Here is a 15,983-nt window from a genome sequence, read left to right as displayed (position 1 = left end):
AGTGAGGGCCTGGACGGGTGAGCAGGCACTCGTCCTCGGCTTCTGGGGAGGCTCGGTTATGGGCTTGATTGTTTGGTGAGAGAGAGAATCTCTGTGACACTTTAGAGCAGGGGCAGCTGACCAGTGACTGGAGTAGCCAAGGAAGAAAGAGGTTTATAGAAATTGTTCCTAATCATTTTAATTTGATAATATATCAAAAAAAAGAAAACAAAAGATCTCATAGTAATTCATGAAAAAGAGTTTGTTTAAAACCATTCTGTTCTGTCATAGAAATGTCCAGAGTTTTCTGAATTTTGTATCAGAAGTCTACAAAAGCAAAAAAGATTATACACAAAATTCTCAAAACTAAGGTTTCCTTGCAAATCACAGATACAGTAAAAAGGAAGTTACTGAATAAATATTTGGGAATTTTTTGTGAGTGAGTTGTAGATAAATTTCAGTTGTGTTTATCAGTGAGTTAATTCACTGTGGTAGCTTTCTTTTTTAAAGCCTTGCGCTAATAATGTTTTAGTGTAAAAGTTTTTAATAATGACTCTTCATTCAAAAATCAATGTTCTGATGTTCCAGATTCGGTATATTTCACAAACACAAGGCCTGCCAGCTGAATACCTTCTCAGCGCCGGGACAAAAACAACCAGGTTTTTCAACAGAGACCCCAATTTGGGGTACCCCCTGTGGAGGCTTAAGGTCAGTCTCCCCTGCTCTACTACCCACACCTACACTTCTCACTCCCAACTTTGAACTCAAAGTCTATTCTTTTTTTTTTTTTTAAGATCATATCACCATTTTTTTTCTTGCCTGGTTATCCAAGTTTATTCTTGAGGTGGAGGAGGGAAAAGGGCTGGGGGGGATAATGTATGTTTGCCAGAGGGAACACTTTGAAAAATTATTTCATGTACCCACTTGGCCTTACTCTTAATTAAAAAACAGAACTGGAAAACCAGTTCGGTTGGCCAAGGCTATTTTGCATATTTGAATTAACAGCTGAGAAAGGGGTAGGGAGAGTAGTGCTGACCATTAAGTCATAAAAAATGAGACTCAAGCCCTGGCTGGCGTAGCTCAGTGGATTAAACACGGGCTTTGAACCAAAGCATCGCAGGTTTGATTCCCAGTCAGGGCACATGCCTGACCCCCAGCAACCGCACATTAATGTTTCTTTCTCTCTCTCTCTTTTCTCCCTCCCTCCCCTCTCTAAAAATAAATAAATAAAATCTTTTTAAAAATCTTAAAAAAAACAAACGAGACTCAGTTAGCAGTAATGACTATTTTTTGGAGCATTCTCAATAAATATGGCAAAGCAACATAATTTTCTAACTGCCCACATCAGGGCCTTGTATATTTTCTTAAAACAAGTATCTGCTTTTTGCTTCTGAGCCTACTCCTTTAACCCGAGAGATCCCTGAGTAATTTGGTTAACCCCGTGACCTGTCTTCCAGAGTCTTTGAATAGTTAGCATTTGAAGCATCTCATTTGCAAATAGCTTTAAGACAAAAATGGTAATGTCCCTTCTTATCTGACATTCTTCAGGGACTAAGCAGGTCATTGCCTTATCACTGTTGAAAGGGTGGCCACACACCAAGGTCGGGTCGCATCTGGTCCCTGGAAGATATTCTAGTTGTAAATAACTTTCATGTTTGTCTTCTCCTGTTGTCAAGGTGACAACACTTACACGTCTTTGTGTCTTGGCCTTTACTAGAATAAAATATGAATATCATACACAGGTGGAATTTTTTTAAAATCTGTGTTTTATAGACACCTGAAGAACATGAATTGGAGACTGGAATCAAATCAAAAGAAGCTCGAAAGTACATTTTTAATTGTTTAGATGACATGGCTCAGGTGAGTGTAGCAACTTTCAGAAAACCAGACATTTCTGTATTTCTTTATTCGTAGGTACGCTTCTGTCGGTTATATTAAAGACAGTCAGTCTGTTTTCTTGTATATGTTTTCATTTTTTACAGGAGAAGGTACATTGATATTCTGTCATGTATTAAAAGAACGTTTCAATCCTAGTGAAGGATGATACTTTTGTATATTTCTTCCTTGCTTTTCTTAGACTGGTCTTATTACATAACAGTATTTTGATATATTGCTTATGGCGGTTTCTTGTCCATTTTCTTTACTAAATAAATAAATACTTATGTAAGAGCTAACATTTGTTAAGTGCTTAAAACTGTTCAAACCCTTTATACGTACGTCATTTAACCTTTTTAACAGTAGAAAATTATATTAAAGTAATAGTCATTTTTGCTTAACTTGTTTGACTCAGATTTTGAATGAATGGGAATTTATTTACCTTTATTCTACCAACATACTCTACCAAAGTGGAGATTTTAATTAGCATAAGAGCTTCCACCTGTGAAAATGATTAGACTGTAATAAAAATAATGTCCTCAGTTTCTCTCTTGAGTACTATATACATAGTTTGGAGAGAATGCAGATACTTAGTGGCATCATTAAAGGTTAAGTAACGAAGTGCAAAATTTCTCAATTTTCCCTGGAAGGTGAATATGTCTACAGACTTAGAAGGAACAGACATGCTGGCCGAGAAGGCGGATCGGAGAGAATACATTGACCTCTTAAAAAAAATGCTAACGATCGATGCAGATAAGAGAGTCACGCCCCTGAAAACCCTTAACCACCAGTTTGTGGCCATGACTCACCTCCTGGACTTCCCACACAGCAATCAGTGAGTACGGTGCGGTCCGGGCGGCTGGCCGCGCTGCAGCTCTCAGCTGCGTTACCTGTATCTCACAGGTAAACGAAAATAGCCCATGAAAGCAGCTTTGGGACTTGCGTATTTGGCTCATTGATGCCTCTCTTTCTTATTGAAGAATGAAATAGATAATGTATGTTTTCTCTGTGGTTGTAAAAACTCTTGATTCATTTGATCGGAAAATACTCAGGGTGTGGCGGCGGGCGGGGGAGGGGTGTCGATCTGTGTTTGTCTTGAGTTATTTTCTGTTTAAATCCGAGCATTCATTTTCAATGACTCTTTAATTTTTTTTTTTCAGTGTTAAGTCTTGTTTCCAGAACATGGAGATCTGCAAGCGGAGGGTTCACATGTACGATACAGTGAGTCAGATCAAGAGTCCCTTCACGACGCACGTCGCTCCAAATACAAGCACAAATCTCACCATGAGCTTCAGCAACCAGCTTAACACCGTGCACAATCAGGTATGCTGTAATCAGGTATTCTGGACGCTCAGACTCGGGTGGGATAAAAGCTAATGAGAGTGCAGGGCGAGGTAAAGAAACCAGTCTTGGCTTTGGAGATCGGGTTGGTTGCTGAAGAATTTTCTGCTTGACAAAAGTGCTGCGGAACAAGGTAGGCTGATGATACCTACTGGTCATGTGCCGACGGAAATGAACTATAAAGGCCTACGCGGTACCCTCAGTCTTACCATTGTCAAATAAATGGACCGTGGCTGTTATACGACTTAACTGCTGTTAGTTGTACTGGCTTTAGCTAAATGACTCTGTTCGAAGGATTTTCTGTGTCTCAGTACGTGTATTGAAGGGTGTTTCCAATAACTGTTCTTATGTGCTGTGCATTAGACTCCCCGAACTTACTATTTAATGAGTGGAGGTTCGTGCCCTGTGACCACCTTTGCCCGTTCTCCCCTCCCTGCCTTGCTGTTCCCCCTTCCCCTGGCAACTGCCTGTCTGCTTTCTGTTTCTGTGAGTCGGGCAGGGTGTTTCCAATAATTAGGTTTAAGAGTAGTTTGGTATTTGTTTGCTAAACAGTTGATACCGTATTTTTCAGACCATAGGACGCACCTAGGTTTTAGAGGAGGAAAATAGGGAAAAAATTTTTTGAAGCAAAAAAATGTGGTGAAATATTTAATAACATAAATAGCATAATATTTCACCAATGTCAATGTAAACAGAACTCAACAGCAGCATTAATAACCATTATTCTTCCCAAGTTTGGTGGGGGGACTACATCTTATAGTCCAAAAAATACGGTACTTAACATTTCTGAAGCTATAAGCTTCCTGGTTTCTTAGCTAGTTCTATCGTTTAATTGAGATCTGGTGGGATTTCACATCCGGCACGTTTTTGCACAGGAGGAAGAGAGAGGGGTTTATATAGCCTCAGCCAGCACGGGATCATTTTTTCATTCTTGGTTTTCATATTCAACCTTACAATATGCCTTAAATTTAGAGACTGGGAAAATTTCTTAAGCAGAGACTAATTCCAAAGACAGCATTACATTTTAAAAACAATTTTTTCTGGATCGATTCTGTGTGTGTAAAAATATTATCTTGGTACCAGCATGTAACTATAATCTTGTTGTTTTTAGGCCAGTGTTTTAGCTTCCAGTTCCACTGCAGCAGCTGCTACTCTGTCTCTGGCCAACTCCGACGTCTCACTGCTGAACTACCAGTCGGCCCTGTACCCATCCTCGGCAGCGCCGGTTCCTGGGGTGGCGCAGCAGAGCGTCTCCCTGCAGCCCGGGACCACCCAGATCTGTACCCAGACCGATCCGTTCCAACAGACCTTCATTGTGTGTCCCCCTGCGTTTCAGAGTAAGTGGGGGAACTCCTGTCTCATGTGTATTTGAACCGATTTGCCTTATGCAGATCCTTACTAGTTTTGACCTTCCACAAGTTTAAACTCTGTCCCTGATTGTGAAGATAACTGAAATTAACAAGGTAGATTTACCCCTTTTTATTTTTATCTAATTATGACACTATCTGACACTTTTACAGGGGGAGTTCAGTTAATGTTTCCTTATTTGAACTGCGTGATTCCAGTTTTCTTGCCCATCGAGACCTTGTATCCGTGTCGTATATCTCCCGTTGGGTTGGCCAAAAAGTCCATTTAGTTTTTTGTTGGTTTTTTTTTTTTTTTTTTAGTAAGATGAAAGGCACATTTTTTATTTTCACCAATAACTTGATTGATTCAGATATTTGAGTCTGTCGGCTATCTCCTGCTATTGGCTTCTAGTGGGTGGAGGCCAGGGGTGTTGCTAAACATCTTCCAATGCATAAGACCAGCCTCACAGCAGAGAATTACTTGGGCAAAGTGTCAGTAGTGCCAAGGAACTTCACAAACCACTTTTGACACGTTTGATCAGTCACAGCACCTTCTCCATACACTGCACAAACCTTTTTTTGCGTTTCAGTTGCGTGTTTACCTTTCTGGAAATAATAAAGCATAGTACACCAAAAATGTTACGTATCTTCTTCCATCTTCAGTATTAAAATGGCTGCACAAAAATTCACCAATTTTGATAAGTTTTTTTTTAAATGCATGCTGATATGACATATGTCACAATACAATCCAAAAAAAATTGTTTGGAATGAAGTTAAAGAAAACCAAGTGCTACTAGAGCCATCTTACGGAAAAAACCCAGTGAATATTTTGGTCAACCCACTGTAAACGTGTCTCTCAAAATGCAGAATATATAACTTTGAAAAAATGTAAATGCAGTTGCTACATTTGGAATCTTATTTCCTCTATCATTTCATTAGAAAATAAAATTGCAGTGTTCCACATAAGTGGTAATTTCATTGTGAAGTATAGAAATCATGTTGAAGAATGTGGAAACCTCAAGTTACATTTAGAAATGAAGACGACTGTCTGTGGCGCTGGGAAATGCTACCAGCTGAGGTGCTTGTGTGAGGAAGGCGTTGAGACTTTCCGCCTCAGCTTGTGGCCCCTGTGGTTCCACGAGTCCCTGTCACAGAGGGACAGGGGAGCTGAGGGGGCTCTCAGCCCCTGTGCCGCAACGAGATTGTGGTTTCCACATTCCCGTCCTTCCTCATCTTCCCATTGGTCTATAATGCGGTCTGCTCACTTCCTCTTTTTTCTCTGAAAAAGGGGAAATGTGTGCTTATTGATCTGCCGAGCCGTTTGAAAGGTAAAGTTTTTTTGAGGTGGTTTTTCTGATGACACGCTTTTGACTTTCCATTAGAAAGTCAGTGTCAGTACCTTGTGGGAATAAACCAGGACTCGGGCTTCTCCTAGCACTTCCCGTACAAGCAGGTAGCACTTTTACCTGTCGCTGCAGTTCCTGACTGACCGTGACTCCTCTGTGTGTTTGGTTTCTGACAGAGCCGGAGCACGCAGAAGGCAAAGAGGGTCTGGGGGAGACTGAGAGAGTACCGGGAGGCCAGGAGAGCGATAGTGGTGTAAACCCGGGAGGAACTACAGGGAGAGTGGAGCAGATTCGAAACCTGTAAATGCACATTTAGCCTAACTTGCAAAACTATTTTCTGCGTGTTTCATAATAGTAAATTCTGCCCTCTGGGTTGTTCTGTGTTGAGTGATTCTTCTACTGAGTTTAGCAAATAGCCACACCCTTTTGCGAAATGAGTTTCCCTGGGACAGTTTTCAGATGTGGGGCCGCCAAGTTATTTGCTCCTTCTCAGGTGATATTTAAGAGTTGAGGCACAAGACCTTAGTTCTTTTAACAAAATAAAATGTAAATTGAAAGAGGTACAGGGCTAAAGTGGTATAGTCCCTTTCGGTCTAATAAGGTAAGTATGAGCTTTGGAAATTTCTTACTTAGGAAGTCTAAATCGCCTGGGGAGCTAAGTAGAGCACATCTTAAAATTCCAAAGTAAAAGGGAGTTTTTAAATTAAGCAAATGGTGATGAACAAAGTGGTGTGTATTACTATTGGGATGGCCAAAAAGCTCGTTTAGTTTTGTCTGTAAAGTAAAGGACACATTTTTCATTCTCACCACTAACTGTATTGATTTGGATATATTGAGTATGTCGGCTATCTCCCGTGTGGTATAACATGATTGTTCTTAGTTAATGTCTCGATCTGATTGCTATTAACTTCAACCGGTCTACCTGACTGTGGAGCATCGTCCAGCAAGCAATCTCCAGCATGAAACTTCACAAACCACTTTTGACACATTTGATCAGTCACAGCCCCATCTCCATACTCTGTACAGATCTTTTTTTTTTTTTTTGCGTTTTGTGTTTTTACCTTTCTGGAAATAATAAAGCATAATACACCAAAGATACTGCATATCTTCTTCCATCTTCATTATCGAAGTGGCTACACAGAAATTCAGCAATATTGATTTTTTAAAAATGCACACTGATATGACAACTGTCACAACAAAATCTTAACAAAATTTTTGAATGAAGTTAAAGACACAAAGTGCTACTACGGCCATCTTAACAGAAAAAAAAAAGAACTTTTTGGCCACCCTGGAATGTGCCAGCTCCTATTCTGAAAGGCTTCCCATGAGCTGATTTGTTCTCACAGACCTAGGAGGTGGGTACATGCCCAGCATCAGATGAGAAAGTTGGTCATGACCCCCTTCGTCTGCCCCGTTCTTTGTAACCAGTCAGTGGTAGAACCACAGTGGGAACCCGAGCAGTGAGGGTTGTAGCTTGTGTGCTAGGGAGTGTTATTCTGTACGACCTCTCAGTGTTTAAAACTCAAATAGCTGTAAAGGGTTGTCAGTTGATCTGCTAGCCACAGCCATATGCTGGTTTCTGCCCAACAGTTCTATTCCAGGTTGTCTACTTTGCTTTCACCATCTGCTCTTTCACAAAGTGCCTATACTTAGAGAAGAAACAGACCCTCAGAAATTACAGTTTTACTCTTTCCAAACTTCCATGGGGTTTTTTTTTTCAAAGGTTTTGTTCAACAAAAACAAAACAGGAAACAAAATTTTAATCCATCTTAGTTCAGAGGAGAGCCTTCCCAAAGTGTTGCCTTTTATTAATTTCTTTGTTTCCACTTGGGCTTCCCTGAAATCAGCTTGACTGCAATGCTTAGGGTCACATTTGTGGGTCAGTACTATAAATACTACTTTCTGTACAATTTAGGTGACCAAGATAGATACATATTTTGTTCAGTAGAAACTTACTCTGTATTTTGTCCCCTTTTACTTCTCATCCTGGGACACAAGGTGAGCTTCTGCAGCGAACATTTTTTCCTAAGTTTTGCCTCCTTACTTTCTACTAGTTTGTAGGAGGCTGTTACAATAACATTGTTTTGTATACAGTTGGTCATGTGTCCTAGGAATATAGACAAGAATTTTAATGTTGCTTAGCTTTCTTATTAGATAGCGTTGCCTTAGGAAGAATGACTGGTAATTGATTTTTATCTGTATTTGTTACTTTTTATCTTTATCTAAATCGCACTTTTAAAAAAAGTTATGAGTGTTTTAATTAGGATTTTGCTACCCTCCCTTACTTTGTACATTGTGTTTGTTTTCCTCTATGACAGTTTGTTACTAAATTACTTGTAAATTATTGAAATGAGAAATTGAAAGACCACTCACTGTGAACAGTATTAGAGTTTATTGAGTTGTGCTCATTTGCTACCTCTTTGGTAACATTGAGAGAAATTAGTTGGTGATAGCTTAAAAAGTATCACTGATGGGATATCTGGATAAAATGTTTTCATTCTTACTTAACTAAACAGATAGCATTAATGAATTAGAAACCTAACAGAAACTTAACTTCTCTATGGGGAAAGTTTTGATAGGGTAGGTTTAAAAAAAGCTCTGAAGGCCCTCTTCTTGGTTCTTGGCAGGGGGAAAACTATCTTGAGCCCCTCTTTTCCCCAGAATGAGATCTTCCTGTTTGTAGGAGACGTTTATTCAGCATTTCTGCCCAGAACACAGTGAATAAAAAAGACCAGTGAGACATGGCCACACGGTTTCAAAGGCAGCACCAAGGTCCTGACTTTCCAAGTTGTCCCAGCCCCTAAGGAGCCTTATTAGCAATCTGTCAGTGGCAAGAGCCAATTTCTAAAGAAAGTAGAAAAAAGTGTTTCTGTAAACCAACATGTCTACTTTTTAAACATGTTTATCCCAGGCATAATTTAGTTCACATACTGGTTCAAGACAAAAGTATTGGACTGATTTGCAGAGTGGGTGGTACTTTTTGAGGAGGGGGGTGTTTTACCCCTTAAAATATTCTAAACAAAAGGGTACTTTACTTGATAAATTATTGAGCCTTGCATAATGTTTTCTTACCTAATTTAACCCAAAGTTATAATTATATTTTGGCCTTTGCCTTTTAATAGATTACACTTAAAAAGCAATACCCTCCCCCCAGTGGATTAAAAGTTGGGTGTAATTTACTAAGTGAAGGTTTTTTCACTGTTTTTGCCTATACTATTTGTTAATAGTAAGGGTGTTGTAAGTTTTGTAGGATAAAAAATTTCAGAATTCCCTTAAATCCACCCTCCCTGTATCAGACATCTTCTCATTAATCCCACCTGAAAGGACTGTGTCTCCTTTTACTTTATTCTCAGACTTCTATGAAACTATTAAGTATCTAGAACTAAAGTCTAAACAGTGGATTATTTGAACAGAAAAGCTAACAACAACCCCCCCCCCCACAAACAAATAATACCCTGAGACCCAGCAGAGTGGTTTAACTGTGCTGCTGTTCTCTGCAGCTGGACTACAAGCAACAACAAAGCACTCTGGATTCCCTGTGAGGATGGATAACGCTGTGCCCATCGTCCCGCAGGCGCCGGCAGCTCAGCCACTGCAGATACAGTCGGGAGTTCTCACGCAGGTAAGAAAGCCAGGGCAGCCTGGACACTCCACGTGGCTGAAGCGCTGTTGAGAGTCCGATATTTCGTCCTAGAACAAGGTGTTTGCTTGGAGTGTGCGATCTTTCTTGGCCATGACTCAAAGGAGTCAGAGGGAAGCATCGCTAATGGAACGGTGTGCCCACCCCAGCTCCACCAGCGTCTTCCTTAGACTAGCCGGGATGAATAGCCAGACTCGGAGAAACTGTCTTTTGAGAAAATGTGCGCTTAATTTTGTGAGATGAAGTTAATTTTTATGTTGGTGCTTTCAGAGGTATGTTACACATGTAACAACCTTTTGATTCTGAAAATGAAAGGTTCCCCTTTGGCTCCCCGAGGGTCCCCTTTGGTCCCTCTTCCAGAACGTCATCCCAGTTGAGAGGTAGGACCACGTCGGGACGCTTCTTCAAGCATTGCGTCCCGTTACTCCTTGTGTTTCCCTGGCCCGTAGAAAGCTTTGAAGCTTTACACCTGCCATGGAACCTATGACTCTGAGGGTCAAGAAAATCATGAAGTGTCCATGCAAGCAGTAAATGCGATATTTTCCATTCTGTGTGTAAAAGTTTATGGCCCGTGACACATGGGAAATTCTGAAATCGCAGACCCCTAATTAGTGAGTAGGAGTTCTTGATACAGGCCTTCGTGGACTGAACCCTCAAGAACGGATCCTCTGAATCTGACCCAGGAAGGATTGCTCTGCCTTTTTGCTTTAGGCCATTGACACTAGACCTGTGGGCTAATGCTGTGCGGAGCGGAAGGGGGGAGTTGTGTTTGACACGCGCATTTGAGGTCGTAGGAAACTGCTGCTTGTTGGTGATAACTTGGGGGGAGCGAGAACCCTTCTGTACCCAGATAACCTGCCTTCGTATTTGTGTCACTCACCTGCCTCATCTACGTTTCAGGGAAGCTGTACACCATTAATGGTAGCAACTCTCCACCCTCAAGTAGCCACCATCACACCGCAGTACGCGGTGCCCTTTACTCTGAGCTGCGCCGCCGGCCGCCCGGCGCTGGTTGAACAGACTGCTGCCGTACTGGTAATTCCCCTCACTTGATTGTGTTACTAACGGAGTTTCTTTGGTTTCTTTCTTTTCTTTTTTTTTTTTTCCCTGTTCGTTTTTGTTCTGTTTTTCTGGTTTTCTCATTTTTCAAAAAATTTCAACTAAGTCTTTGCAGAGGGCATGGAAGCATGTGCCATCTTGTGGCTGTGTTCTTGCTGCATCTTCAATGTCTCCTTGCTTTCCTCCCCAACGTTTGCCGAAGCCCCGAGTGGCTCTGAGGTTGGGTGTGGCGCTGTGAGGAGCCAGGTCCCTGGCCTCTCCTTTGCCAGCCTAGAGTGGTGAGAGCGCTGGGTGTAGACTCAGAAGAGCCTCGACCCTGTATCTGCTTTCTGCTTCATTGTTCACCCTCCCCGATCCCTGAGCATGAAAGACATGGCCTCAGTCCGGCAGGACTTGAACTCCTCAGGAAGTTAGCGTCCTGCTTTATTTGGTGTTTTCAGTTTCTAGACCTTTCGTGAGGTAGACATGTCCGAGGTCCTCTGAACGTATTGCTGCATCTGTGGCTGTTCACGTCCCTCCTGTGAACACACAAAGCGAACTTTCTGCTGCCCCTGCTCAGTGGCAGCTTCTACCTTCTGTTTGTTCCCTTAAAGATGATCCCTGTAGACGGCATCTGTTGATTGAAATGAAAAGTGAACTCACTTTTAGAAGTTTATGGAGGAATTTTTTACAAATAGGTCTTTATACAAAGGTGAAAAACATAGATGAAAAACTTCGTGCAAATACAATATTTGTTACGAAAAGTTTTGGGGAAAGTTATTAAATATAGCAGCAAATGTAGTATGGGGTTAGAGCTAGGAAAAACGAGTAGGACTTTGAGGTGTATTTCAGGATTTGTAACTTTTTTTTTTTTAAGAGCAACCTTTGGATGTATTTTGGACATCCAGCGTTTTATTTTTTGAGATTTAAAATTAGGCAAGCATTTCAAAACCTGACTGATACTGTGAGTCCTGATATTTCTACATCCTTCAAAGAGGCTTTCAGTTTCTTTTGTTGTTTCTCAAGGACTCGTGAGTGAAAACCCTCCTAGAAACACACTTTGGCTGTTGAAATTTGCTGTTTTTCAGTTTAAGTAATTACCATCTTCAGATTAAGAATAAGCATAAAGCTTGAGTACAGAGAAGTCAGATACAGTTCTAGCTGGACTGGTTAAGCCACTGGTCTTAATCGCTCACCTGGAGTTTCGAGGTTGAGATTGTTGGTTGACACCGACCCTTCGCTGCTTCTCCTGAGTTTGCACTAGCCACTTGCTGAGCTTTGCACACTGCTGTTCTTCCTCTGTCAAAACAGTGTCGTCGCTTGGAACACCAGATTTCCGCTTCACGTTGGAATGTTATTTCTCGCTCTGTATTAAACTACATGCTTTGTCTCGTGCAGGTGTTGGCTTATGGCAAGACGCATGGTGTAACTTAACATTCTTCTCTTATTTTTCATTCGGTTTTGTTTTAAGTTCTGCGTATGGTAGCAGACGTGTTTGCAGTTTCTCTGCTTTAAAGGCTGCTTGTTTGGAACCAGTATTTGTAACCAGTAGATTTGTTACTTGCAGAAATATTTTTAAAACAGTGTCTGATGGCCTTGCAGTTTGAAATTCAAGAAACAGAACCATATGTACCCAAGCACTGTAGGTGATTGTATTGTAGACTTCAAGTTTAAAAAGGAAACTTTCAAGTCTGTTCATATTTTTTTTAGAAAATGCCAGGATTTCTGTAAGAAGCACAGAAAACATATTTGTTGTTGTCTGTTGCACGTGGCGTGGCCTGTGAAAAACTAGAAATGATGGGTTTCTTTGTAGTGGTTAGTTTCATGTTGAAATGTGTTTCTACAAATGATACCTGAAACAAAATGTTTTAGGTAACAATTAAAAACAAAATATGGTGCTCTCTGGCATCTGTTTCATAAGCGTTCTACCTGATGCCTTAGTTTAAAATCCTATTAAGTGGCTCCAAACGATGAAGTTTGCTTTCTTGCGCTGGCGCGAGCTTGTTGGCCAAAGGACTTTGGCCTTCAGTCGGCAGCCTCTGGCTCCACTTTCCGAGCACTACTACCCCTTTAAAAAGGACCGATTCTCCCCTTTGTTTTATGGGTTGAATTGACCTGGTTATCTTATCTGACTGGTGTTTAAAATTTAAGTTCCTATTTTTAATCTCAGGGGAGCCGTCTTAACTCTTTCTAGGGATATTCTGTAAATCTTTGAAAAAATGATACTCCAGCATTTAACCAGAGCTCAGAGCTCACCTCTGAACTCCCCAACTCCTTCACTCTGTAGTGTAACAGACCCTCTCAAATAACCACAGGGCCCTGTTTTGCTCGAATACCCTGCTGGTCAGACTGTGGAGATGGCCGAGAGAAAGCAGTGTGCTCTCTGTCCCTAATCATAAGACTTGTAACCCCGAAGCCCCCACCCCTTTCTTCTTTAATCTCTGCAAGTTAACAATCTACAAGCAACTTCTTGTAAGATGTGACTTTTTCTTTCATCTGGAAAACAAAGAGGAAGCCGAGAGCGAGTCAAGTCCGGATCTCTCTGTGTGTGTTTCCTTGCAGCAGGCCTGGCCCGGAGGAACCCAGCAAATTCTCCTGCCTTCCGCTTGGCAACAGTTGCCGGGGGTGGCTCTGCACAACTCCGTCCAGCCCACAGCAGTGATCCCAGAGGCCATGGGCAGTGGCCAGCAGCTCGCAGACTGGAGGCAAGTGCCGGGGCTCCTCTCTGGGGGACTTGCAAGGGCAGATCGCACCGGGGAGGGGCAGCCTGGTGAGGCTGGGAGGAACATGAAGAAAGGAGAGGTTTATCTCTGTTTGAAATTCTTTAGGAAGAGGACCCATATGGTTATATGTAAGCTTCGAATACAGGAAAATAATAGGCTTTAGGCTCAGGAATCCTTTACTTCAGATCTAAAGAAAGTCTCATGCAGTTAGAAACCCCGTGAGGAGAACCTGTGGCCTCGTCACCCACGTGCCACGTGACAAGTAAAATGCTGCACTTTGGGTCGTTGGAGTTGCTGTTCACAGCTCTCTCGCCCTCATCTGCCCGTGTGTCGGGCATTCACTCCTCCCCGTCCCCTCCTGTTGGCGCAGGAGTGCCCACTCCCATGGCAGCCAGTACAGCACGGTCATGCAGCCGCCGTCCTTGCTCACCAGCCACGTGACTCTGGCCACCGCTCAGCCCCTGAACGTCGGTGTCGCCCACGTCGTCCGACAGCAGCAGTCCAGCTCCCTGCCTGCGAAGAAGAACAAGCCGTCCGCGGCAGGCTCTTCCAAGTAAGCCCCGTGGCAGCTGGGAGGTGACCCCGGGCCCGTTCGGGAGAGGCGGTGCCCGGCATCTGGGGCGCTAGGGTCCGGGCACTTTGGGGACGAGACAGCCAGTGGCTGCCCGGCCGAGGAGGAGCCAACCTGTCACCCAGGCGTGCACATCACACGTGTTCTGGCGAGCCGATCCTTTCTCTCTGCCGGCCTTGGCTACGCCCAGACTTTCACTTTTCTGCCCACTTTACGGATGAAGGTTAACCATGGGGGAAAAGGCATAACAAAAATAAGATTGTGCTTGTATTTCAGTGTTCTCACCCCTGGAAACCCCGGCTGGGGTGGTTGGTTTACCTTTCGTTGGAACTTTGTAGTTTAAGTGTGTATTAGCTTAGTGATGGGGTGAAAGGGAAGCAAAGAGCAAACTGGGGAGGGTTGGGGGGAGAGGAATTACAGTCTTGGGGTCCGAGAACTGAATGGTCTTTCTTACAACCTCTTCCTACAGGTCTTCTCTGGATGCTCTGCCTTCTCAAGTCTATTCTCTGGTCGGGAGCAGTCCCCTGCGCTCCACGTCCTCCTATAATTCCCTGGTCCCTGTCCAGGACCAGCATCAGCCAATCATCATTCCAGACACTCCCAGCCCCCCTGTGAGTGTCATCACTATCCGCAGTGACACTGATGAGGAAGAGGACAACAAATACAAGCCCAGCAGGTAAGATGGGTGGACGGTTCACTGGCTTGCTGGCTGCTACCCTTGGCCTTGACTGGTGGCCTCAGGCGAGTGGCCCGGCTTGGGCTGTCAGAGGAAGGACTAAAAAGAGGTATTTTGGAAGCATGGCTTTGGATGCGTGAGCCAAAACCCTCAAGTCTCCCTAACGGAGCACTGTCAGGTCTCCTGCAGTGTTCTGCATGCTCATCAGTGAGACCAGCCCTGCAGGCGCACCAGGCAGAAGGCGTGTGCGGAGTTGCCGGGCTGCGCTGGCCTGGAGCGCACATGGTGCTGCACTGACACGGTCCCTCCGTCTCGGAGCTGTTGAGGCTGAAACCAGCTGCGCGACAGAGGCACGTGGGCAGCAGTTAGTTGGAACGAGTCGGCAGACCCGAGAGTGTTTGAGGCTCGTGTAGCTTCTTGCTCTGAAAAGGCCTCTTTGGAAGAGGTAGAAATTGAAATAGCATTGCTTTCCTTTTTTCTCCTCTGCTGTATGGTCTGAAAAGGTTAAGAATTTAAGTACCAGATTATTTCCTCTTATCCCAGCACCTTAATCCAAGTCCTTCAGTGGGCAGTTAACTAAGAGTGGGTGCATTTAAGAACTGGGACACCCTCTCTCTCTCGCGCACGTGAGTGTACTGGGGTCAGTTGCCTTTATGGTCCGGACTTGTATTCTTCGCTGGGCTTCTGCTGTCAGACATGCAGAAGGGGGAAGAAGCCACTTTTACATGAAAGCAATGTAGGAGACTTCACAGAGTCATCAGTCTGGATGTAAAATAAGTGTAAATGAACTTGAAGAGTAATTTTAGAATGAACTACTTCAAAAGGGCTATTTACAAAACGGTATCTGCAGTTAGAAAACGGTGTTTACAAATGGTAAGTAGACTTGACACTAAGTTGTGAAAGTGCTCATTGAACTGATTTGGGGAAGAGAAAAAGTAAACTTTCCAGCGAGGATAAGTATCCTAGTAGTGGCAAAAAGTTACGTAACTAGCGGGATTGCTTTGACTGGAGCTAAGTCTTTTAAAGGAAAAAAAAAAAGGAAAAACTAAAGGTAGTAAGGTGGGATCAGTTTGCGGAGGAACTTAAAAACTAGGTTGGGTGAGAAGTTTGGTTGGCTCTAATGAGGAGCCTGCATCAGTCTGTCGGGGGCAGGAGGAAGCAGGTGTTTGAGCAGTTCTGTCGAAACAGCCGGGACTGGGCCTGGCGAAGCGGCAGCACGGCCTGGCTGGGGGAGGCCTGCGCTCTGGAGGCGCTGGCCCGGGGTCTGAATCCTGTCCTACCGCCTGCCTGCCCTTGATCAAGTTTCTTAGTTCTCCCAGGCCTCAGTTTCCTCGTCTGCCAAATGGGGATAGCAGTGCCTACTTCACAGAAGTGTCCTGAGGATTCCAGGTGTGTGTAGAGTGTAAGAACAGTGCCTGATGCATCATAATAAGCACTCAGAAGTGCGG

At 43.3% G+C, this 15,983-nt stretch overlaps 1 protein-coding gene across 4 annotated transcripts in view; it reads left to right on the top strand.

The window, feature by feature from the left end:
• Positions 1-15,983, top strand: part of HIPK1 (homeodomain interacting protein kinase 1) — a 52,590-nt gene that overhangs the window by 28,767 nt on the left and 7,840 nt on the right. For 3 of the 4 annotated variants that reach the window (XM_045861705.1, XM_045861708.1, XM_045861707.1), the window contains exons 4-13: positions 568-687; positions 1,753-1,839; positions 2,505-2,689; positions 3,015-3,177; positions 4,307-4,532; positions 9,388-9,509; positions 10,428-10,562; positions 13,128-13,270; positions 13,659-13,841; positions 14,329-14,535. In XM_045861705.1, the coding sequence (XP_045717661.1) occupies positions 568-687; positions 1,753-1,839; positions 2,505-2,689; positions 3,015-3,177; positions 4,307-4,532; positions 9,388-9,509; positions 10,428-10,562; positions 13,128-13,270; positions 13,659-13,841; positions 14,329-14,535 (1,571 nt within the window). The remainder of the gene's footprint in view (positions 1-567; positions 688-1,752; positions 1,840-2,504; positions 2,690-3,014; positions 3,178-4,306; positions 4,533-9,387; positions 9,510-10,427; positions 10,563-13,127; positions 13,271-13,658; positions 13,842-14,328; positions 14,536-15,983) is intronic. The other variant, XM_045861706.1, reaches the window with a different exon arrangement.

The sequence above is a fragment of the Phyllostomus hastatus genome, unplaced genomic scaffold (genome assembly GCF_019186645.2).
Source record: "Phyllostomus hastatus isolate PE091 unplaced genomic scaffold, TTU_PhHast_1.1 phas_scaffold_216, whole genome shotgun sequence".
In the NCBI taxonomy this organism is placed as follows: Eukaryota; Metazoa; Chordata; class Mammalia; order Chiroptera; family Phyllostomidae; genus Phyllostomus; species Phyllostomus hastatus.
Note: the sequence above shows the minus strand (reverse complement) of the source record. Positions and strands in the feature narration are given on the sequence as shown.